Genomic DNA, 26,288 nt, shown 5'->3' on the forward strand with positions numbered 1-26,288 from the left:
AAGCTTCACTAAACACTAATTTGATACAGAAGCTTACAGACGGAGGCCTCTGTACTTAATCTCAAAGTAATTAACAAATTCCCATTATGCAAATGTATTTCAGCCTGCAGGACGTTGCTGCTGCTTTCGTTTGGCTTTGATAGTAAACTGCCTTTGAACAAAGCTACAAGTCAGGTGTGCCGAACTGTGAGAGCTTCCATAACACATGGGTTTGCTATAACTTATGATTTAAAGAAATTATAAGATGTAAAATTCAATATACACATTCACTATACATTACATTAACTTTTTTGCTTTTGTTCAAAGCGACTTTTTTTCCCCACACGCGCACGCACACACACACACACACACACACTGGGAGAAATTTAGGTTTCAGTGTTTTGCTCAAGAACACTGTTTCTAGCGCTGCAACTAACAGTTTCTTTCTTTTGCTTGTAAAATGTCAGCAAATAGTGAAAAATGCACATCACCATTTCCTACATCTCAAGACGATGCCTTCAGATGTCTTGTTTTGTCCGACCAACAGTCCAAAACCCAAAGATATTCAGTATACAATGATATAAAAATTCTCAGCAAATCCTTTCATCGGAGAAGCTGAAGCCAGAGAATTTTTGGCAGTTTGGCTTTAAAAAACAAACAAACAATAAATCGATCATCAAAATAGTTGCCGATTAGTTTTCTATCAATCGACTTATCGATGAATCGACTAATCGCATCAACCTGTTACATAAAAAGAATATTTGTTTGTCGCAAGTGAAAGTAACTGCGGTAACAATTTAATCCACATGTATTAATCTGTATTCCATTTCCATATTTCCAAGTTTAAGCTGTTTAAGCTGCCACACCACAACTGACATTTACATATTGTTTTTTTCTATATGACTTTCTTAGTTTTCTTCATTATTTTCCCTAAATTATTTCTTATTTCATATTGAATTTTTGTGCTTATTGTCCATTTGCCCTTTTTGCTGCTGAATGTGCTGACTCATGACCCTGCTTCCCCACAGGGATCAATAAAGTCTCACCGTCATAACCATCATCGTTATTATCAATTTAACATTTAAGAAATATCTCTAAATATATCTCTAAAATCTCATTTTAACCAACATCGTGATTCTAAACTATACCATTTGTCTCTCAGATTTGTGAGTCTAAATAAAGGGTTCATGTTCTGGGACAAAAATAACAATGGTAGTGTGGTGAGTTATTATTTTTGTTTTTAGATTTCCTGTAATATATATTTCCCATGTGTCAAGGTGATTCTGATGGTTCAAAGCTGCAAGAAGAAATTTAAAAATCTCTACACGTTTCACAGTGACACTATTTCAGCCACATTAAAGGTCCCCTTTAAATTGTTTTTGAGATTAAAATCCTGTCCCGTGGTTTTTTTTAACGACCAGAAACAGGACGCTGAGACGGGACTGAATGTCAGGAGGGACATGACAAAGACTGCAAAATGGACAGTGACACTAGCTGCTGAGGACAACTCAGCTCCTCTATTATGGAGGAGGAAGGGGAGATGGAGGAGGAGGGATGTGTTGTTTTTTTGTTTTTAACTAGGCCTTGAATATTTATACTTTGTAGGCAGAGAGAGCTGATAAATCCACATCTCTGACCATGTTCCTACTGTTACCTTTAGCTTTACATGATGAAATGCGTTGCCCAAAGTCACTACATCGGATTTTTATGTACACGTATGAGCTCAGGTTGAATCACTAAGAAACATTTGATACCACAGAAGAAAAAATAATGAGGTTTTAATATAATATAAAGCTTTAAAGATTGCATTCTTTAAAATATTTTAAAGCCCTGATAGAAAGCCCTGAAACTACGGAGAAAAACCAAGGGAGTTCTGATAGCTAACAATGCTCTTTACCAGCTACATGCAGCTACTCATCCATCCATCTCCACTAAAGCAGCTGGAGGTTTTCATCTTTGCTCAAGAGCACATTGTCAGCAGTTACACCTTCACTTCTCTGCCTGGATTTTCAAGCCACCCTCTCCTTTTTAATCCTATTCCAATCATGACTAAGAGGTGTGAGTTTCTGTGCTGGACAATGACATCATCAAGATCTCCTCTAAACCTGTCACCTAAAGGAGACTGACGTCTTACAGGAGCTGGATTGATCCACAGCTAAGTGCTACTGCGGCGAGCTAGTCAGGCTCATTTAATCAGCATTGGGTGGCTTTCTGCAGACTGTCAGCTAATCCTCAGCTGATCCCAGATCACCCAAACACCCTTCCTGCTTAAAGACAGTTACTGAGAAACCCGCTGAGACGACTGACAGAGGCGTCTTCAGCTCCACGAGGCAACGTAAACACTCAGAGAGCAAAAAGCATTTTGGAGTTTCACTTAAACACATTTTTCTGAGGAGGGGATAATCTCATTGGTTTAAATTAAAATGAGCTAAATGGAAAAACTGAATGCCAAAGAATGAAATCTGGGAAAGTTATAAGCTGCTTGGAGTGGTGGAAAGTAACCAAGTACATTTATTCAAGTACTGCACTTAAATACGATTTTGAGGTACTTATACTTGAGTTTTTCCATACTATTTACTCCACTACATTTATTTGATAACTTTAGTTACTTTCCAGATTCATATTAATACACAAAATATTATCAACAAATAAATTATGATTGATTAGTATAGGATAATATAAGATAAAATTATTGAAATTCACAAGCTACCACAGCACAGTTAGGCTACTGATATTTCAGAGCCATGGTCGGGGCCATAGAAACCTCAGTCAGATAAAGGATCAGTGAGTCAGGCAGACTAGACTAACATATTCAACTAAACAACCCCTCTGCCCCGCTCTCTCTGCTACTAGTGGATGGAGAGGGGGGATGGCAGGTTAACAAGGGGGATGGCATCCCCCCTCATCCTCCCTCAAATAGCCTACTGCTTTTACTTTTGGTACTTTAAGTATATGTTGATGCCAATACTTCTGTAATCTTAAATGAGTAAGATTTTGAATCTTTCTAACAGAGTATTTCTACACAGTGGTATAGCTACTTATAGCTACGGTATAGTACTTCTTCCACCACTGGCTGCTTGAAATTAGAGGGTCAGCTAGCCTAACTGGCTAAACTAAATGTCTTGCTAGCAGGGGCACCCAATCTATTTCATGTGCCAAAAGATCAAAAGCAACAGAATCAAAGACTTCTTTACAGCATCTATTTCTGCGGCATTTACAACCAAAAGCACAGTTCCGGGTACTTTCCACCAATCAAACTCATACAACTGACACTACAGGAGCACTTGAACGCAGCATATCAAAAAGCGGCCTGACTGAAACTGACAAGGCAAAAATTCTCGCACGTTATGGAGATGCTAGGAGAAAGTCTACAAGCATGAACTTCAGCATCAAGCACATATGACACACATGAGATGGACAAACTAGCTGACATCAGCATTAGCAACACTTGTCTTCACCCTCCATCTACTGTCTATCCTCGCACTGCCAGTCAGTAAGCATCCCTCTTGTTCTACTGCTTGTACACTTTAAACACAGTTATACAAAAAGGCACCATGAAAAGGCATCAATACTTCCTAATCGAGGGGTCAATCTCACCCTCTCTCTCTCAAATCGGGTGGACATTAGCGAGTGTTGCTATTTCACAGATCAAAGGTCAACCAGACTGATCTTTGTACAAATCAAATGAGGCGAGATCTTTGCACCAGTAACCAAATGCATCTCGTCCCCTCCTTATTAGAACAAATAGGCAGTGGTGGAAGATAATGAAGTACTCAAGTACTGTACTTAAGTACAATGTACTTTATTTGACAATTTCCACGTTATGCTACTTTATACTTCTACTACACAAGTTACTTTTCAGATTAAGTTTTTGCACACAAAACATGATCAGTTTATAAAATATGATGCATTATTACGGATCAAACCACCAAACGGTATATGAAGTATTTCAAATTAGCTCTACCTTCAAAGACGAGAACATTAAAGTACCACTTACGTATTAATACATCAAAATAATAATCTAATAATATGATGATATAACACTGACAGCATAAAGGTACTTTTACAGTACCTGAGTATTTTTATAGTGTGGTTTTGCTATTTTTACAGAAGTAAATGATTAAAATACTTCTTCCACCACTGCAAATAGGCTGCAAACTCTTGTGTAAATTAATTGTTAGGAAGAAAAACTCCAATCTGTGAACAGACTGAAAGGGTAGAAAAGGTTTTCACAGATCTAAAACGTGAAAATTGTGTTTTCACACCCAGAATCACAACCAGGACCAGGACCAGGAAGCTAAATCAAAACTAAACTAGCAGGACTTTGAGGAATCAAATATTTATCTTACTCTAGATTAAATCAAGCACGATTCTGACCAAATACATGAGGATGTTGTTTCCATCTTAAAACCACTTGAGCCCATTCCAGTCTACACTGGTAAAGATGCTCAAATCAATTTAATTTTAGGGGGATATTGTTTAAAAGTGAAGCAGCCATTTGACCTCTGACCCCTGTAGCAAACTGCTGGTGTTTGCATCTTTCCTCACTGTCTGCTGTGATGTTTTCTTTCTACGCTAAATAAATGTCAAGCAGTCAGTGTTTTTGATGCCAAAATGATAAAAAATATTCAGTGTTACAGACTTGTTTCCTCATCAGGGTGGAAAAGTGGGACACTAAAACTGGTTAAACTCATTTACAAAAAAATTGTTAAAATAAATCTAACGTCCTGTCAAGGTTTCACAGCTGATATCTGATGTACAGTTCACCTGACTTATCATGTATCACTACATTAGCAGACAGCCTCACGTGTGACACAATCACTAACAATACACTAAAACAGAGAAGACGTCTCCTCACGAACGCAGCTGCTGTCCTGCTCCCAGGTTGCCTGAGACGGCATTTTTCCTTCCCCTTTTCCTCCAATCACGTGCCTCCTTTTCTAGGAAGCGTAGGGATGCAGATGAGAGATGGGGGAGCTAAAAATAGCATCTCTTCTTTTATTTTTTTTTCTCTCTCCACAGCAAACAGAAAGCAGAGAAGGGAGAGCAGCCAGGATGTGGGAGATGTTTGTTGGTGCTCGAGTCTGAAGGTGAATCCAGGACGTTTTCGATCAAAAAACAGCCCAGTGTCTGTTTGTAAACCGGTTTATATTTAAATATATTTGCCTTTTATTTGACACATTTATTCCGTTATTACATATCTAGATGTCTATTCTTTCTATTTTTCATTGTTTAAAAATGTAAATCTTTTTCTTTCTGCACTTTGTCTATGCATTTGTTTTGTTTCTTTCTAATGGTAATGACACTTATGAATATTCTGTATTTCCCATAACGTGACAGCTTTGATCTAGCTTTTCAGGGCCAGTTCCAATTATTAATACAGTAAAAGTCCTGATAGCTTATATTTGAGCCTTTTTATGCTCTAAAACCTACAAGAATTCCACGTTTCCCTTTCAGAGATTTCTTGTTTTTCTTATGAGTTTGTAAAAGCCTCTGAAGCAGCTTTAAACCATCATGGGACAATAAAAGTCTCCACTGCAGTTCTTTAAGGTATGAAATGTCATAATTTAGAAACAAATCTGAACTTTCAGTGTGTTTTTCTGCAACTGTGGTCGGACGAGATAATCATGACAGAGTGACTAATATCTGAAATGTAATAAAAGATATCGACCCAACGTATGAATCTGACCCTGGCTGGTGCTGTGGCAGCGTTTGTCACAGGCAACATGGATGTGTGTTTTCCCAGGAGAAACAGCAAATGCGTCACGCTCGCCTTCAGGCCTGACCGCCAGTAACTTTACTGCCAGCAGAAGAAGACTTTAAATCTTATAATCCACACAGCTCTCTGTATTGTTGTATTGTACCATTATATTGATCAGTTTGAACAACCAAACTCCTGACATGCTGAATCAACAATTACATTATACAGTTTTCAGTACTGTTTAATACTGTAAAGCTTTGAAAACAGTAGGTGAAGGTAGATGAAAATTTGTTTCAAAATCCACAAATTCAGGACAAAAAAAATGTCTCTGTGCATTCTGCCAATATCCATTCATATAGTCTACATTCAAGAAACTGGGAGGATTTATATATTTTATATTTTCCTCCTTTTAACTCCCAATATAGTGAATATTTTTTACACATTTTTTTGACTATGAGAGTCAATTTATATCCATTTTCTCCGTTTTTTTCTTACATATTCAGATTTTTTCTGTTTTCTGGGAAGTGCTGTTACAGAATGGGAAACACAAACACATCCAGCCAGTTCACATGAAGGCACTAACCGACTGGTTTAGGACTAAATGTTTTACCCTACCACAGTCCTCCATATCGGCCAACGTTTAATGTATTAAATTACAATACTAAATATTCGGACTAATAGTGACTCTAGTACTCAGTGGTAACTTTGTTATTTCATGATAATAACCATTAACATATGATTATAACATTACTAATAATTGTACGTAGGCCTGTGAAAAATAATGAGTACTCTGTGTAGTTTGCTGTATGAATGGATGTTCAGTGTTTGAATTTTATTCTATTGTTCCTGCCTCAGTCAGATTTAGACCTATTTTCCAGATATAAAAACCATCGGACGGTGTGAAACGCCTTTTCCTGCAGGACAGGCCTGGAGTCAAACCACAGATCCTCTAAACCAGCAGCACATCCTTCACATCCATCCACACATATTAGACCAACACAAATAAATACGTATTTTATGCATCTATGAGGGTTTTATGGTTTTCACAATGAAAACAGCTGTTCTAAAGCAGGCATCCTATGTCAAAGGTTCTTTAATCTCATATCCTTTACTTGATATTTAAACATATACGTTTATACACAATAAATACAAGATACAGTACATTTAAATATAAGATGTGTGTCTATGCAATAGATAAATAAAGACAGAAATCCCACCTTTATAGATTTCTATCCGGCTGCTATCCACCGCGTCCAGCACCCGCAGTTACACCACCAGTCAAGTCAGAAAGGTTGTGCAACACAACATCCGGCTACGAATTCCAAAATAAAAGCCGTGAAAAACGAGGGCCCTTTTTTAATAGCTCAACATAAATGCGACAATTATAATGAAAATTATGTGACTTTTTAAAAAAGGAACATCATGTTTTCAACAGTGTAGTTTGGCAGTGTTGCTTTGTTGGTAAACTGATGGGAACTAGAGTCAAATTCCTTGTCAACATATTTGATCAATAAAGTTGATTCTGATTCTGAAAAAAAAAATTGTTCTGACTGCTTTGATTTTATTCACTAAAAGCAAGAAATGCTAAAGATAATTGCATTAAAATTGTCTGTAAAGTCAAATAAAAAAAATACAGAACTGTTCCCAGTGAGTACTATTTATTTTAAAGCCACGAAACAAGCGAAATTATTCATATAATTATACATTTAATATATTTAAAAGCTATATATTTAAAATATAGTATTGTTTTTACTCTTTTACCATATCTCTAAGTTTATATTTGTACTGTCAGTCACCTGTAAGGCACTTTGAGTTGTTCTAAACTGTATGAAAAGTGCTATACAAATAAAGTTTGACTGATAGCCTAATATAGTCTAGCTAGCCTAAATTAATAAACAAAACATGACCATGTCTACAAGAATGAAAATAATGAATTAACAATGTCTTCATCAATGCACCCCTATAACAACAATGAGGGACTCATGATGAAGAGTTAAAAAAAAAAGGATCGATGCCGCAGAAGCAAAGATATCCACAGTCTTTTTCCTTGTCAAAACCTGGTGCCTACATTACCCATAATGCAACTCGACATCAGAAAGTTCCGTTGGAGAGTCGGTGTGTTATGCTAGTAGCGGCTAATGTAGCCTTGAGCTGCTAGCCACAAGCAGAGATGAGTAGAAGGCTACAGAGGTGAGCTCACTTCTTTCTAACTCCACACCCCCAGATTTATTTCATTTTCAAACTTGTAGTCTTCACACCCAACCTCACTCAAGTGACGGCAATTAAAATCGTTAGAGTTCCCCTTTAAAGGGTTGAATTTTTCAGTAACGAGCTTGTGTCCTACCTTACCTGAACGCGAGCGATTCAACGATTTATTTTGAAAGAAAAATAATTTCCCGGTCTTTCTGTAACACCGCCATCTTTACGTAGACGTTGACGTTAAATGAATGACAGGGGGCGGGATTTTGGAGGCCACATGAAAGATTGACAGCACGTCTGACGAATCCGGAGCCGCGCCGTAACAACTGTCCTGAAACATCCCACCTCAAATACTAAACCTGTCATTTATTATTGATGAGCGCTGCCGGAGAAGCTGAATTATTGATCAGGAGGTCAGCAGCAACCACTGCTGCCAGTTCCACCCATTAACTGACACTGGTCTTATGATGGTTATTGTAAAAAAATATCAGCGCAAAAACATATCAATAATGTAGGAATACTACATTAATCCAACACTAGGTTAAAAATAAATCACAAAGTCACTATAAACTATATATTGAGTAACATCACATCTATCATAAGATAGATCACTATGACCACTATAAAGTTAAATTTGTAAAGCAATATGACATATATTATGATAAATCTACAGATTATAATACATTTGCACAGTTTGATCAGGCACAAGCACATTTAAGAAAATTATAGTAATATTAATAGTCATGTAAGCTTTCTGATGATTTCACTGAGATTAGGTTAGCAACTTTAGTTACTACTTTAGTTTCTCACGAACTGCTAGAAATATTATAAATTATGTAGGCTAATATAAAGTTTAGATTATTAATATACCAGTACATTATATCGCAGTGGTGTAATGAAAGTACATTAACTAAAATTAAAGTTTTTACTTGAGTATTTTTATGTCATGCTAACCTATATTTGCACTCCACAAAATATCAGATGTAAATATTGTAGCTTTTCCTCCACAACATTTATCTGAGAGCTGCAGTTTATTACTTTTCTGATGTAGACTGTACACACAAAACATATGAGCTTATAAAATGCCACATACTGTTATTACCCAACAGCATAAAATAGTTAAAATGAGCTCCACCTCGTCCAGCTTTAGCGGTGGTTAACCAGCAAGAAGTCTCGCTGACATAAATATTTTTGCACATTGTTTGTGCGTGTGAATCGACCTAGTCTTGTTTTCTTTGTGAGTACAGTGAGAGACGAGTCGAGCACAGTACAAGCTGGTCCGGTTTAGGCTTGTGAAGCTTGTGAAGGTTTTAATGTTATCCTAACCTCACTTTTGCCATAGAGAAAAAGCAAAGGCTGAGTTTTTAGTTAACTTTCTAACTTTCTTGGAGTTTTAAGTTTCACACTGTGTTAAATGTGGTGAGAATATGGACTCCAGAGTATCACCCTGCATATTTACATATGTGCAGCAAACAGCAAACTCTGAGTAGGCTATAAAGGTAGAAGAGAAGATTGCTCATAAGTGAAACTGTGATCTGAGATGGACACCGTAATATGTGTAATGTATCTGTTTGAAATCTGTCAAGTTGAATGGACTCTGAAAAGGAGTAAAACAGACTTTATGGTCCAAAGACACTTGGTTTATTCTGAAATGTTAAATAATATGGAGGACACATGATGCGTTTGAGGAACCATTGAAATAAAAGCAAACTGTTGCTGGAAAGGAACCGCACGTTGCCTTCATTCACAACTTTTCCAGCTGTGTTAAAGCATAGTCCGTTATTCGGTAGGTTTACAAGTAGTTTACAAGTGCTTTCCTCCAGACCAGCAGGTGGCGCTCAAACATTTAATGTATTCCCCCCCTTCAGGTAGTGTTTCCCTCCCGTAATAACAGTGTTTCTGCGCCGTGGTTGGGTTTAGGGCTCACTCTGGAAAGGTGTGTTTAGTCTTAACACAGATAGCTGGTTGGGGTCCGGTTAAGGGAAGAGGAAACATATCGACAGGGAAACAGACGTCGACACAACACCGGCTCAGATTCGACTCTCAACGGTGTGTTGCATGTGACGTTAAACAGGAAGCAGAGAGATCATTGTAAAATTGAATGTATACTTTTGTACGCAAAAGGTCAATGTCAGCGCTTGTGTTGTGCCAGTTTGAAAACTGAACACTAAACTGTTGACTTCGGCTACATAGTCAGGGCAGCCGAGCTGTCAATCCTGGTTTATATTAGCCCTGTTAGCGGCTAACTGTTAGCTACAGCAGCACCGAGTCAAGGAGCTGGGCTGCGGTCGAAAAGTTCTCTGTCTTTACCTAAACACGTTTCCTTTACCTCAGTGGAAAACGTAATAAGGTCAAGGAAAGATGTGAAGGAGAATTCATAAGGATTTAGGAAAAGACAAACGCGGTGCTCAGAAAATCCGAGTGCACTTAAACCAGGCGACGTAATAATGCGACGGCGGATGTTATTGACGTAGGTCTGCCATGGTGAAACTACAGTGTTCTGAAGAAGGACTACAAAAAGCGCGTCTTATTTCGCCCTGTGCGTTATACCCTGTTGTTTCATGCAGGCAATATAAACGTGGACAACCCGGGGAAACATTACTTCATTAACAAGGTTGTAATGGAAATAAAAAAGGGACACAGGGACGCTGGAAGCCAGTCACAGTTGGGGGTAATGAGAGGTTAGTCCATAAAATGACTTCATACAAAGTGGTGCGCGAAATTTATGTTTTTTTAATTCTTTGGCATGGCCAACTTTTATATTTATATGTGTGTGTATATATATGTGTGTATATATATGTTTTTAACAACAATTTACAACAGTTTGAGAACATTTGACACTACAGCAAACATGAACGCCTGTATGTCAAAGCAGCCACACAGTCAGCAACACAGAACTAATGCATGAGAACTGCAAGGAGATGAGGAGGGAGAGACAGCGAGAGATGTGACCCACGACCAGTTCGTCATAGTTTATAATAATACTGCGCAGTGAGAATACAGATGTTTCATAGAGGAGATGGAGTGTATATCTGTCTGTTTACTGTCATCAGAGACTCCAGTCTGCAGTGTAGTTCATTCACTTCACTGATAAACCACAGAAGAGAAACATTACGCTTCATGATCAAAGAAAGTTTTTATATCACGTCCACACTTCTGTCCATATCCACACGCTTCCTCTCTCACTGCTGCCAGTCTGCTTTACATGAACGGCCGACTGGTTTGTCGCTTTAAATGTTGCCTCCAAAAGGAATTGTGGGACAGCATTATCTCCTTTCCTTTGTAAAGGATGGTCCAGTGTATCCTATGCTAAAGGAGATATGAAAGGAAGCATCTTTCCTTAGCATTTAATTAATTCTAACAGCTCTTATCATGGCTGCCACTTCCGGGTCATTTCACTCAGTTAGGGACCTTCCTAAGCAAACAAAGACTGTTTGACTTCAAACCCGGTCAGTGAATCTGACAGCATGCACTTTGAACCTTAATGTTGTTTCAACAGGTTCTGTCTAAAAACCTTGGTGTCAGCTGTAAATTTACCAGAAACACAAAAAGCTTTATTCATCCAGTCACAGGCGAGACTATAAATATATTAAATAACAAATAATGTAATACACATGATCCGCTGTCCATGCAGCAAAGTATATAACGTTACCCAGACATTTTTCGGAGGCCAAACATTCATTGATGGATTTTTCTTTTACTGGTATTGATCAGGTGGATTTGGGACCCAGCGGGGGTGATATTAACTTAATAAGGAAACAACAAGATGCTTTCTGCATTTACAATCTTTAGAAGAAGCTTACATCCAAAGAGAATGAAAGCACGAGAGAGTTTTTATAGTCATTTTTGCAATTATTTGATAAAGGTTTTGTAGTTTTTAACTGTTTGTGAAGGTGTTTTGAAACTGGGAGATGTGTTTTGTTGTTTGTTTTATTTTGTTATTATTATTTTGAAACCTCTGTGTTGGAGGTTTCAGCCAACTGTGTCTCCAGCTCGCATTGGATAACTGATAAAGATTCAGCCTTCTTGTAGAGTATATATAGGCTGTGTTTGTTTGTTACACATTTGCTTGATCACCCTGAAGGCCTTGTGCTGAAACGCGCTGGTGAAATATATAAGATTCTTGTTTTTTCATATTTAGTCTTTTGTAAAAAACAAAACAAAAAACAAACGTTTCCACAGAGAGACACAGATGACAGCACTCTCTCTACTGTCCAAACGTCATGCTTCCCCGGGCGGGTAAAGAGTTCCTGGTCCGGATACGGTTTTCCTGGCGGCCGCTTTTCCAGGGCCGGTACCTGCTGCTCACCAACACCCTGAGTGGAGGAGTCATGCTGGGGCTGGGAGACTCCCTGCAGCAGAGCTGGGAGAGCCGCAAGGAGCCAGGCAGAGTCCGAGACTGGAGGAGGACAGGTGAGAGACAGAGAGAGAGAGAAAAGTGGAGGCCTCAGGCTCGATGAAGTGAAATGTAAAGGGTCATCATCGTAAGTCGCTTTAGACAAAAGCCAAATGAATATAATGTATCGGTTTTTGTGACACAGAGGAGAACATATGCTGCCTCTGCAGGGAATCCACAGCTGTTAGCATCAACCATTTCTGCAGTAATACATACAAACTTTGCTCTTACAGCACCTCAGATAATTTGCTATAACTAAAACTTTATCTGAATACGGTTCTGATGTTGATAAAGGATATCTGCAATAGCTGCGTCAGAACCTGGGTGGCTTACACCTCTGCAAAAATCTTTCCTCTGGGAAATTTCCTGGATTCATATTCAGCAGAATTTGAACAAAGCGTGTGGCTTGTTGCAAATAGATTCAGCCAAGGGCCTCGTATTGAACAATACGATACGGTATGATTCATCATTTGGTCAGACCCTTGCATTTTGGTAAGAAGCTGTGCAGTAAACAGGATCTGCTTTCCGTCAGGGTTTGTTTTGTGATAACTGCCTTTCTAACTTTGCGCACACACACAGCGAAGTGCAAACCAGCGTGACAAGTCTGTTAAAACAAACATGTCGCACAGCTCCTCTCCAGTATACTATGTTTTATTCCCCAAATATTTTCAGCTTTCTTACCTTCATCTGGGTGGTGTCTGAGGTTTCTTTCAGTTTTTATATACAGTCCAAGTGTTTAGAGTAACTTAACACCCTCGTGAAAATCTTTTTTTTTTTGCTGACCTCCAGTGGTTTAACTTCTCACCTTGCTGCAGTGATGTACAGGTGTACTCCAGGACCCCATGACATCACTGTTGGGTTTGGTTACAGGTGCAACAGAGCACATTTCTGACCACACCCATCAGTGATGCTGAATGTGGTCAGAGGTGAAACAGAAACTTTCAGCCAGAGACAGCAGTAAAATTCTGCTTTTCAGCCAGGTGTTAAGTTACTTTAAATCTCACCAGCACAAACCTTTAATGCATTTTTTTTTCTCATAGTGCAACACCCTTGTAATACAATACCCCGGCCCCTTACTCAGTGAACAGGTTGAATCTCTGTTTTTCAATACCAAATAGCAAATTCTAAACTTTCTCAACCTAATTTTTCTAAACAGAGTATATTTAAATCTCCATCTCTTAATAAAGAATAAAACACGATATTTTGGTGAAGGTTTGTGAAATGTGTTAAATTTTGAATTCTTAATTTTTGCATTAATTCTTGCCCCCTAAAGGTCGCATGTTTGTGGCGGGCTGCTCCATGGGTCCACTGCTGCACTACTGGTACCGCTGGCTGGACAAAGTGTACGTGGGCAGAGCTCTGAACACGGTGGGCAAGAAGGTGCTGGTGGACCAGCTTATCGCCTCTCCAACACTCGGGTTGTGGTATTTCTTAGGTGAGAAGGATTCCTCCCTTAGTGTACACACACACACACACGGCTCAACATTTGTCAGGGTGTAAACACTTAAGCAGTTTCTCTATGACACACACATGTAAGACAGAGTGTACAGAGTCAAAGGTTGTACTTGAAGACGTAGGTAAGGTAAGCGGCACATGTCAATATCAGAGGTGGGTGGAGTTCAAAGGTTGTCTGTGATAAACAGTTTGGTTTTGTGACTGTTTTATAAGAGTTCTACACTCCTCCAGACTGACCTTATCTGAAGTTTTGTTTTGATGAAGCATGGCGCTGACGCACATGTGACAGACAACTCTGTTTATTGCAGGTATGGGTCTCTTGGAGGGACACACTTTATCCGAAGGATGGGAGGAGTTTAAAGACAAGTTCTGGGAATTTTATAAGGCAAGTACACCTGTCAGGGTCTCTGACCTGCGGATCTGGAGCAGCAGATCAGTGCACGTGTACTCACATTATTGTTCACTCAGCACATCACAAGTTCCTCTTTTTTTCTTAAGCAGAAATGAGAAGTTAACTTTACAGCTTTTTTGCATTTGTAACTTTGACTTAAACTGAACATGACTGTGCTGTCTGTGTGCTTTGGTGTTCATATAAAACACAAGGAGAAAAAGCTGAATGTGAGAATCAGTCCAGACTTCATTTTGGTCCTGCTCAGCTTTCCAAACCTTAAGGACAAAATTTGCTACATTCTGCCCATAATCCTTTATATTTTAGGGTCACATCAGTGCAGTAATTTGGTGCCCAGAGAGTTCAAATGGCATCGTTCTCACCTGGACAAATTAAGCAGGCTAAACAAGGAAACACGGGGTTCAGTTAACATACAGAAGAACAAAACAAAATCTGTCAATGGACAGTGAATCCCTTTTCATGCATTTATTTGTCATTCTGAAAAATGCATCGACCACTAACTGTTTCCCTCTGAGTAGGTTTCACATCATGTTACCACAATGTATACATTGTGGTAACATGAATTTGACTAGGTGCAGGTTTTAATGTTTCCTCCAAGGCATGAAACTAATGTGTGCGCTGGGTAATCTGTCCCGGTTTGTTTATGCTAATCTGTGCAGGCGGACTGGTGTGTTTGGCCTGCCGCTCAGATGATCAACTTCTACTTTCTTTCACCCAAATTCCGTGTCGTGTACATCAACTTTATCACCTTAGGGTGGGACACGTACCTGTCCTACCTCAAACACAGAGTAAGTCAGCCACACATGACATTAAAGGGACTTTCTGCTTCCTGGATACTTTTCACTTCTTTTATGAAGATAATGTATTTTCTTTTTCTTCTTCTTTTTTTAACTTATTATTTGACCATTTAACAGCTTTTAAAAAAACATTTTTAACACTGTGGTCCTTATATGTGTTTTGGATACTTCATACACTATAGAATTAATGTAAACAGACAAAGTTTTTCAAATTGATTTAGATGTATTTATTTTTGTGCTTCTGTAATGTACAGTATGTCAAATTATAAAAGCAGCCTCAGGTGCTAGATTTTTCCGTCAGGTGGAACTACTTTTTATATGATCTCTTTAACATTGCATTTACATTTTCTTATTAATCATATTACTATTATTTGTTTTCTCAGTGTCTCAGTCTCAAGGATTTTCTTTTGTTTTTAGATTTTTGCCTTAATTTAAAAACCTTGCCACTAATATGGATGAGCTAGGAGAGAACCATATGAGTGTGTGTGTGTGTGTGTGTGTATGTCTGTATGTGTATGTGTATGTATGTATATATATATATATATATATATATATATATATATATATATTACAGTGAATATCAAAACTCATTGTGTCTTCATTGAGTTTTCTACTTGCTGTGAAGTGAAGTGATATTGATTATATTGGTTTCTGTTGTGTTTACAGGATGACAGCCACCCCACTGAGCTGGTGTCAGACAGCAGTGCTGTGGATGTGCAGCAGGAAGCGCTCCCACCATCCAAACCTCTGGAGGAGAAAACTTAGAGGCGGAGTTCATGCTCAACTGTGAAGTCGTTCATCGGAGACAAAAGAACATTTTGCAGTTTTTACTTATGTTCCGCCTTTGCATAATGATGTGCGACTGTTATAACAGTTTCTTCCGATGGTCTTTTTCCTCCAGCAGACCGCTCCTCTCTCAAGTTTAAACCGACCACATTTCTCTGACTGTCTGAACTCAGAGGAGTTCTGTATGTTTAAGTAGAAGTGCTGGGACACTTTACCCTTCATGTCTGTAGAGTTTTAATGCGTCTCTGTCCAGTTTGTTTATTTATTTATGTCTGAATGATGTGCACTCCTGTAGGAGCATTCAGGGATGAAAAGCTGTTTCACTGCCTGTCATGCTAATACCTCTGATGGTAGTGGTTTTCTTTTTATTACAACCTAGGCATGACTGTAACTGCTGCTATTGACACGAAGTTCAGCAAGGCTCTTAACGGACCATTCATTTCCAAAATTTCTAAACAAGTAGCTCCTTTGTTGTGTTGCACCCAAACATTTAAACTGTCCAAAGTCCAACATAGTGGCATTCCTTTTTATTTCTGTGCCGTTTTATGTTTCTGGTTTGGCATGGAAGAATCATTATTGATGTGAAACAGCTTCTCTAAACAGCTGCTGTGTTTATATCCATATCATATTAACCTGCATAAACTGCCTTAACATGTGAACCAGTGCTATGCTCTGTTTTCATGCCAAATAATCTCTTGTCTTTAGTTTATCCCTTTGAGGTATATAAAAATAATTGCATGACTGTGATTATTATTAAATATTTGATCTTTTATATTTTTATCATATCAAACTGAACTATCAACTGTTCGCATAAACTTGATTCCTGATAGACTGTGCAGTAGTTTGACACTAGTGACTGTAAATTTGACTTGATATACTGTACTGTATATCTCCAGCATCTAATTTATGAATGACATACTTTTAGTTTTGGCAGGTCAGGTGATTAATCGTTTTATGTGATGACAGCAAAAACTGCATAAATGGTGCCAACATGAAAGCAGAAATCTGTGAAGCAATATATATTTTACATATATTTTATTTTGTGGACATCTTTGGGGCTGCTACTGTTCATGTAACAGATTTACCATAAATTTGATCAAAAATGTATCATTAGCATGCTAATGTGTGTGAAGAACTTTAAAACAAGCAGACGTCATAGAGGACTTTAAATAATTCTGAATGTTGATGAATTGTATTTTTTCTTGTTGATTTTTTATTGTTTTTATTGTTGAGTTTTAGTTTCAGTGTAATTTTAAAAAGGCATGGCAATAATAAAATGATATGACATGAAATTTGCCAAATAATTAATTTAATAATTAAAGTTAACAGACATTTTCAATGTATGTGATGACTTTCTTGTAGCTCCTTGTATACATTTTGTTTGATGAAAGGCGCACAGTAGTCTTTTTTTTCCTCATAATAATAATAAAGTTTTGACAAGCAAATAAGAGCTGACATCAGAATGCACATAACCTTAGGTTGGTCATTGGTGAGGAACAGGGTGGTTATTTTTCTATTTTATAAAAAATACTTCATCTAAAATCCTGAATGTCCTGTACCATCAATTTTCATATAGTAGTAATGGCCATAACTTTAATACTAGGCGTGCATCAAGAGGTTGTTTTTCACTTCCTTTCTCAAAAACTAATGCAAGGCAACGCACTGTTATGTACAGACGAAATAAAAGAGTTTAAAAAAATATCACGAGCACGGAACACCAGCCCCTTTCCAAATAGGACATGTTTCGCTACATAATATCTGACTATATGATCAATTAATGAGGAACTTTCTTGGTTATGTTTAATTTCTGTTTCATTTTATTTTATCAGTCACCGTATTTGCTGTTTTTAGTGGTACTACTGTTATTTTTGAGCTGCATGAAATGTTTTACTTACTATTTAGATATAAAGTGGGTACTTGTCATTGTTGTTATTAGCCTTGGATCTTTAATTACATAATTTTTTTACATTATGATGTAATGTTTACTTGTGTGGACCCCTGGAAGAGTAGTTGCTACCTTGGTAGTAGCTAATGGGGATCCAAATAAATAAATAAATCTTTATAGCAATAAAGAATTTATCAGGAAAGACAGAAACCTCTCTGATATGCTAATTTGTTCAATTATAATCCTAACTTTTTACTGTTTAAATGGGAAAGAGATTCAGTTCTTTGCACTTTATTGCTCTCTGTGACATTTCCTCAGATGTAAAATTCTAGCGATAATATAATTTATTGCTCTTTACATCAAACAGGAAAAATTTTGTGACCAAGGACATTCATTGTAGCTAAGACTTTGTGTTATCTCTCAATCCAATGTTGCAAGAAAAACTTATTTTGTATTGTTTGAAATAATCATTCCATATTGTCATACAGTACAAACCGTAACAATACACAAAGTATAAGCTAATTCGTTTATTTGTGTTGCACCTTTCAATAACATTGTCGTACTACAGTGAAACATAGTCTTGTCATTCCAATATGCAACCTGCTAAAAATATATATCCATCCATCCATCCATTTTCTACCGCTTGGTCCCGTTAGGGGTCGCGGGTGACTGGAGCCTATCCCAGTGACTTTGGGCCTAAAAAATATATATATAAAAGATAAAACAAATAACAAAAAGGTTTGTGCAAAATTCTGTAAGGTAATTGTAAAAGGTGTACGCCATTTTATTCAATGTAAATATACAGTACATGCAGACAAAGAGGTGGTGCAATGGTATATCTTCAAGAAGCAAAAATAAGTTAAATTTAAATGCTGTATAATTCAAAGTGATATTCATAAGACATGAAATGCATTAAAAACAATATGTAAAGGACACAAAAGAGACAAAAATAAGTTTAAAAGTAAAACGAATTGTATATAAAACTGATTGAACAGGAGAATAAAAGTTACTGACATAAATGTCACTTTAATGTGTTGACGTCAGTTTAGAAACAAACCTGTGAGCTGCAGCTGTCTGCCTGATAACAGCAAGTACGGAGCCATGTTCAAACATTGACTAACCAGCATGATTTGACATGCACCAACCAACCATTTAGAGCACATTCAACACATCCTGCTGTCAAGGATGTAGTCTGTGTGTGTGTGGGAGTTTGAATGTTGTCGATATGATCGCCAGCCTTTTCCTCTCTCACCATGCCTGCAGCGATGCACCTCATTGTGCTGGTGTCCCTGTTTGCAGTGACAGTTTGTAAAAGTAAGTCAGCATTTCACATTTTTACCTGTTAAACTGATGTGTATCATTTGTTTGAGAATTTGCCTGAGTGTTGTGTTAAAGTCTTATATAGATGCAAAGTTATGCAAACAGGAAACTTGCTGCAGTGAGAGGGAGGTACAAGTGGTTTGTCTGAGGTAGTTTGGTGCAGGTTTTTTCTCAATATGCAGGAAATTGTTGTATTTAGTAGAATTTTAACACCTACAACAGCAATATCGAGCAATATCTGAGTCCAGGATTGCATTAAAAGTTGGACAACATGCAGCCTTGTAGTAACACACAAACCTTTATATTCAAAGCAATATATTCATGTGTGTATCTGTAAAATACAAGTCAATGTTTGTCTTTCTGCATTTTGTCTTATACATATTATTAAAGTGAAGTATGAACTGCTATCAGTGAATCATACGAGGAAGTTAACGTAAATGGGAAGGTCACATTTTGGGTGGAAACTGAAGCAAATATTTAATCAGTGAAAGTGATCCTGACTTAAACCTACTGTGGCGTCTGCTACTTTTACAAACACTTTTACACGCGCACACGTACACAATGCCAGCTTACCATCGGCTGTTTGTCTGCATCACCAGTAAACACAAACCATTACCTTACGGCCTTTTAATTCTGCTTTATTAAACACGCTGCAGAGTCAACAGCCTCATCTGAACCTAAAACTGAACTGTGAAAAGAGCTTCATTAGTCAACAAAACAATCTCACCTCAAGGTCCATTTATAAGTTGTTATGGAGCTTTTGATCATATCACACAATCTTCATCAGCAGATGGAGTTTGTTCAGTTGGCGTGGAAATGTAGATCAATGTAGGTCAAATTCACTTTTTTTTCTGATGACTTCAAGGACTTATGTCGGCTTAAAAGTAGAGATTCAGAGTTCATTCTTGCACCTGAAACAGCAGTTGACACAAAACTCTAATCTAAAATGTACAGGAGCTCTTTGATACTTCGATTCCATACTGCTCTGCTTTTACAACAATAAAATCTACAAAAACTACAGCACACGACTGGTTTGTAGTCTGAGACCAACAAGTTAAAGCAAAAATATAATTTTCTCTGTGGATTTAAAGTATGTGGCTTCCTTTAAACTCAGTTGTCATTTTTACTCCCATTTACTTGTATAATATGGAGGCGGGATGAGGAGGAAGCTGTGTTTTGCATGGCCGCAACGGCGCCCATTAGGAAAGACTATACAAAATAGACTAATTTTTGCAGTTAAATTCATACATACATCTTCATTTGAAGTCATATTAAAATGCTTAAAAAGTAAGATCATTTTCAATATTTAATAATCATTTATTAAGCTTGCTGACTCTGAATTAACCGGCCGCCACTGCCTCTGGGTTTTTCAAAGATTGCCTGTGGCCAGTACATATATTTAGTCCAAGTTGAGTCCAAGTGCAGTACTGTGTATGTGCAGACTTTGTCATCAAATTAAGCTAATCTAAAGTGGAGGAGGGCCCATAGTCACCTTCTATGCATAGGACACATAATTCCCAGCTTTGCCTCTGTTTTTAGTTTAAAATATCAGCTGTTTTATCAACCTTGGAAAAGCCAACAAACACGCTCCACTATCCTTATCTTGATCAGGTGTCAGTGCTGTGCATCATCTGTTTTTCATGCTGTTTGTTCTTCTGCAGCTGCACAGCTATTGACGACAACCACAAGTAATGCACACAACATCAGTGTGTTTGTGACAAAGAAAAATGTCCCTTCACCCACTGTGAAAACCACCAACAACACACAGCAGAGTACCGCAGCAGTCACTTCAGAAAAAGTGTCATTGTCACCGCCGTCCTCAACTTCCTCAACTTTCTCACAAACACCCAACAGAACAGAAGAAGCACATCCCAGCCCTCCTCCTCAGACTGCTACGATCAACCACACGTCCAACAAGACAGTTTCCCAAGGAACGACACTCCCACCAGCATCAGAATCGCCAAACGTCACTGCAACCGCCACCGTAAACACAACTAGCCCAGGTCAGACTACTGTCAGAGCTGAGGGTTGAAGGGCTGGAGCGTTTACTCTTTATTCTGAATCAGAGGACAGTGATCTAAAGAATCTACACCTCTAAGAAAGTGACAAAATTAAAAACCTGCAACATCTTCATATAGATATGGTCCCTTTATGGTTGTTAATTTTTTTGCAGTGAAATAGGTGAGTCTGTGTGGAGTTTTATTTAGCAGTAAAATAACAGGCTGCAAATTACTTTTATTTACTTTAAAGCTGCATTGATCCATTTTTGGCCACTAGGGGGCAGAATTTATGTGAACAATCTTAAGACAAAAGAATGTATTAATTTTTCTGCCTTCACTATGTGTGTAGGTGCACAGCTATGAAGCGAGCTAACAAACTTCCAGTAAAGGTTGAAAACAGCATCTGGCCTTCGAGGTTTTTACTGGAAGCAATTGTGAAACTGTGAAAATAGTATTGGACAAAAAATTCGATGATAGTGATTCAAAATCAGTTAAAGACGAGATACCACAAACAAGACCAAGGCAATGTAAAAAAAATATTAGTACAGTGACAAGGAAACTGGATTCACAAATGTATAGACTGCCAAATTAATTTGGCTACACTGTCACTCATGCAAGGAAGAAAAGTATTACTAGTAGTAAACCTACAGATAATGCCCCAACAAGGGTAATAGGGGAGAATGTAAAGGGTGCTTGTCATTATTTATTTGGTCACAGATCAAACAAAATGGTGGATCTAAGAATGTCAGTTAAACTGCTATGGATCATACTACTTATAGGTTGATTGTTATACATTTTGCACTTTGAGTGCCCTCTGCTGGCACATTTAGAGTTGTAATTCTTTCCTTTTCAACACCCTCTTTTTTTGACGAAAGGAGAAATGCAGGTCATCCAGTTTGTTGAGTAGTTTGGAAGGTAACATTTTTGTTTGTCCCACCCTCAGGTCTTTCACACAATTGGGAAAAAAGTGACTTGGCAGCAAATCCCGGCCTCGTGGCCATCCTTTGCATCTTCTGTATCGTCCTCGTCCTCGTGCTGGTGGTTGCCACAGTGAAATGTATCCAATCACGGAGGTACAACTTCGAGAGACTTGATGATGTGCCGATGGTAAGTTAGAAAACAGTAACCTGACGTTTTTAATTTTTTTAATCTATTATTTACCAAATTGGGTACATAACACATTTGGATGAGACTGAAAAGGGTTATTCATCTGATTTTAGCCATGCTAGCAACGTATCGGTCAGCCGGTTGGTCGGTTAGTTGAGACTTAAATATCTCATCAACTATTGGATGGATTGCCATGAAATGTTGTACAGACATTCATAGTTCCCAGAGGATGAAGTGATCCATTAATTTTTCATCTAGCACCATCATCAGGTCAAAACTTCAATTTGTACCTGCAAAACTAATAACATTCCCATTAGCCTCAGCTGTACTTTGTGTTTAGTGCTAGTTAGCGTTAATGTTAGCGAGCTAACACACTAGTATAAGATGGTGAACATGGTAAAAAATTATAGCTGCTAAACATCAGCACGTTAGCATTGTCATTGTGAGCATGTTAGCATGTTGATATTAGCATTTAGGCTAGGTCAAAGTACCGCTGGCTGTAAAGTCTTATTTTATATTCGAGATCGTTTTCCTAAAATTGACAGTCAAATTCTTGTAGACATGACACAAACTTCTGTAAACTCTTGAACATTTTGTGCAATTGTAACCACAGTTAGACGAGGCATGCACATATCCAAGCGAAGATGGAAGCTAACAAATAAATTGTATGAGACTAAGAACCAAGAAAAATGTACAGTAACCAATGATGATATGACAAGAATATAGTGAGGTGGTGTGTGCAAGTTGTCCGTTACTTCCACCAGCAGGGAGCAACACTCGCTGACGATTATGTAGAATATGATTAAAACGTGAACAAGGTGTATGTGTGGCAGTGGTACAGTGTCTTGCTCCACAGGGAATTGAACTGTCAACCCTGCCAGTGTATAAGGGCTGGAAGGTAAAACTTTTATAACTGCCATGTGTCATTTTCTTCCTTTTCCCCTCAGCTGTAAGCACAGTGGTTTGCTGCTCTCTCTTTTGCGTAAACAAGAAGCCTTACTGGATTATCAGTGTGTTGAAAAAGTCTCAGAAAGAGGACAGTGTGTGGTGAGCATGTAATGAATCAGCACTTACCATTAGCACTCCATCAGTGTGTCAGCAGGTATTCAGACACTCTCAGCATCCTGGAGTCTTTAGGTGTAATTTCAGGTGAAAATGTAACCAAACATCAGGTTTCAACTGGGAGATTTCTCTCCAGATACAAAAGCGAAACTCTATAGACTATAGCTACTATCACCAGCTATCTATAAATCTTTATTGCCACATGGCTGTAGCCGCTGTAAAAAGCTTCCAGGACATTGTGTTGGATTAGGACAGAGTGTACTGCATATGAACATACACAGCAGCACGTACAGTACATGGCCAACAACATATGGGTCCAAACACAAAAACAGCTGATTTTGCAAACTGAGCAGATGATGATGAGCAGATAACTTGCAGGTTTAATAGGTGACAGGAATATAGACTGTAGTGATATTTACTGAAAATCTTTATTTGTCCTGCATGTGGAGCTTCCAAACAGAATCAAACACATGTGATTGGGAAGAAGAAGAAGTGTGGTCAGAATTACTATTTAACACCCACGAATGCACTTACGTGTCATTTATGCTTTTGTCTTGACATTCTTACATGGTAATTTCCTGTTTCTGCTTTGCAAGTCCTTGGCAATCTTGTTTCTGTCTCGTTATGAGTGTCCTTCGTTAAAAGAAGAACTCTGTATTGACTTTGTCATCTTTGCCAATTGTTTCTCTTTTTTCAAATGTTGCTGTGTTTACCGTATCAATCCCTAAAATAAAATAAAATTAGTTCAGTGCATGTTGGGACACGCTCCACCTACTTGTTACCCTGAAGAGAAGTTGATATAGATAACGGATAATCAAATAAAGAAAAACTTAATGTAAAGCAGCACTCAGCGCTGCTCTCCTTGAGCCTTATTTCTGAATCACTTTTGAGTTTAGCTTAGTTGGTAAAGCAGGTTTGTAACACCAGACATCCAATATAGACATTTTAACACCACGCTGGTTGCAGGTTCTTATGAATATGTTTTTAACCCCTTTGCTGTTCCCTTTCATCACTCCAGGGCAAAGTGAACGAGGAGTCTCCATTTGCCCAGTACTCAAAATGACAGAGAAGACTTCATTGGACACTGAAGTCCAGGAGGAGTCTGGTCTGCTGTATGACTCTGATGTTTCTGGACAGAAAAAAAGCACAGAAATGTTGTCCACACAAAAGAAAAGACAAGTTTTATGTTTTTCTCTCAGGCTCTTATTTCTTTACATGGCACTTCTTTCAATGACAGTGGAGTATTTGTGCCTCAGCTTTGACCATTAACCTGCTTATTTGGCTGCTTTTAACTCTGCTCATTTATATATAAAGCTTAATCAACTGTTGCACTAACTCTTCCTCCATAGTTTCTTTTGAAAAGGGAATCAGCCAAATGTAATGTTTCCCAAACTGGAGATGTATGTCCTCGTAATCACTTACAATTGCACTCTTACATGTAACAAGTTATAAGAATACAGTACATTTTAAGTTTCCATAATGATTTGGGGATTTGTGTCTTCATGATCAGTTATCTGCACATACAAATGCCTTTTTGGGCAATAGGAATGTACAAGTGTATGTGAAATATAATTTGTATCATGTTATTTATTACCATAAATGATGTATAGCTGAATAGTGTCCTCCCTGGCCTCCAGTGCAGATTGTAGTTGAAGTCCTACAAACAGTTTTCAGATGCAGAAATAAACTCATTGGTTGAGTTAAATTTCAGCATGAGCAGTGAAAAAACACAGTTTGATAGAATTATTATGGCCAACTAACCAAAAAAAAGAGATAAAAACAAAAAAATAGGAATGTAACATATGAAGACTTAGTCATAGCTAGAAATAATGCCAACAAGTGTAGGTACAATTATAGTTTGGCATGCCTCTGACTGCAATCCTGGCTGATTAGATTATTTCTGCCTTTAATAAACAATAGACCAGAAACTAGCTTGCAGAAACATTACAAACCTTTGTAATCCCCAAATTTTATCTGTGTGGCAAAGCTGCTCTCGTTCATTCATTTTAATTCTCTTAACATCCAACATACAGCTCTCTCCAGTGCAATTAAGAATTAAAAATTCTATTATTTACTATTTTCATACTATTTCGACAAAGTAATTTTGCTGCAGTGCAACGTGTTTATGCTCAGGGATTGCAGTAAATCCATGTTTTTTAAAATCTGGGTGATCATCATATAACCCGGTCTCTTCTTTGTGCATTATACACATACTGTCAGACAAATGTAAATTACAAAATTGTAATGTTTTCAATTAAATAAAATTAATATTCCCAAAACACATGCTATTTAAATTTGTTGTATTTTGCTTTTCCATATCACTGGTTGTTGTGATCCCTGACGCAGATTGAAGTTATGCTCAGAAGAACCACCCAGCACCCTTCCCCCAAAACCTGCTGTCTGTTGCCGCCCACACTTGTGTCATGTCAAGTTTCCCCAGACAGATGACTCAGCCTCCAGAGATAAAGCGTGTTGTCGGCAGGGTTTGATGGAGAGGATTACCCAAAAAGGTCAGAATGAGTGTTTCTGGATAAGGGTGTAGTCTTGCTGTCTTTGCGTCTGTGAGTGTAACATCACTACTGAGACACTTTGCCAGTGATAACATAAGTACTGGCCCAACTTGTTTGCCAAATATCTTTAAATCTGATTAACAGACATCTGAATAATAACACCTGTGAGTGTGAGGGAACCTTTACTTCAGAATCAAGTCTGTCCATCTGTGAGACACAAAAGGCAAAGCAAGTTTATTTGTATAGCACATTTAAACAACAAGGCAATTCAAAGTGCTTTACATAAAACATAGGGCAATATAAAAAGACATTTAAATACACTTAAAAAGAGTTAAATAGAAAATAGAAACAAGATAAAACAGGAGAGTAAAAGTTATAGTGCTGTGTAAGAAATGATTCATTATTTGATTTAATAAAAGGCAGCAACAAACAAATATATGGTGCATAAAAACTGAACGCTGCTTTTCCATGTTTAGTTTTGACTCTGGGGACTGAAAGCAGACCTGCCCCAGATGAACTGAGAGGTCTGGATGGTTCATAATGTATCAGAAGATCAGAATTGTACTTTGGCTCTCAACCATTCAGTGTTTTATAAAAAACCAACAGTAGTATTTTGAAATCAATTCTTTGACAGACAGGAAGCCAGTAAATACCTCAGAACTGGAGTGATGTCATCCACTTT

At 37.8% G+C, this 26,288-nt stretch overlaps 2 protein-coding genes across 6 annotated transcripts in view; one reads left to right on the forward strand and one right to left on the reverse strand.

Annotated features, from left to right (window-relative positions):
• The window catches only part of rab3ab (RAB3A, member RAS oncogene family, b), a 27,777-nt gene extending 19,659 nt beyond the window's left edge, over positions 1-8,118 (reverse strand). Inside the window, exons 1-2 of one of the 2 annotated variants that reach the window (XM_044200478.1) lie at positions 8,030-8,048; positions 6,898-6,992 (exon numbers count right to left, since the gene is read on the reverse strand). The gene's annotated coding sequence lies outside the window, so the exon portion shown is untranslated. Of the gene's footprint in view, positions 1-6,897; positions 6,993-8,029 lie in introns of both variants that reach the window. The other variant, XM_044200479.1, reaches the window with a different exon arrangement.
• mpv17l2 (MPV17 mitochondrial inner membrane protein like 2) lies at positions 7,772-25,377 on the forward strand. Of its 4 annotated transcripts, none has more exons than XM_044200482.1 (9): positions 7,772-7,870; positions 12,062-12,292; positions 13,549-13,710; positions 14,039-14,115; positions 14,799-14,927; positions 15,603-18,921; positions 20,589-20,930; positions 21,871-22,034; positions 24,115-25,377. In XM_044200482.1, the coding sequence occupies exons 2-6, from the start codon at positions 12,103-12,105 to the stop codon at positions 15,699-15,701; spliced, it is 657 nt and encodes a 218-aa protein (XP_044056417.1). In that variant the 5' UTR covers positions 7,772-7,870; positions 12,062-12,102; the 3' UTR covers positions 15,702-18,921; positions 20,589-20,930; positions 21,871-22,034; positions 24,115-25,377. The 4 variants fall into 4 exon arrangements, with proteins under 4 accessions (XP_044056417.1, XP_044056415.1, XP_044056418.1 ...); XM_044200480.1 differs by lacking the exon at positions 7,772-7,870 and adding an exon at positions 9,503-9,928; XM_044200483.1 differs by lacking the exon at positions 7,772-7,870 and adding an exon at positions 9,503-9,928 and having other exon boundaries at positions 20,782-20,930.
• The last annotated feature ends 911 nt before the right edge of the window (positions 25,378-26,288 follow it).

The sequence above is a fragment of the Siniperca chuatsi genome, linkage group LG6 (assembly GCF_020085105.1).
Source record: "Siniperca chuatsi isolate FFG_IHB_CAS linkage group LG6, ASM2008510v1, whole genome shotgun sequence".
NCBI classification, from domain to species: domain Eukaryota; kingdom Metazoa; phylum Chordata; class Actinopteri; order Centrarchiformes; family Sinipercidae; genus Siniperca; species Siniperca chuatsi.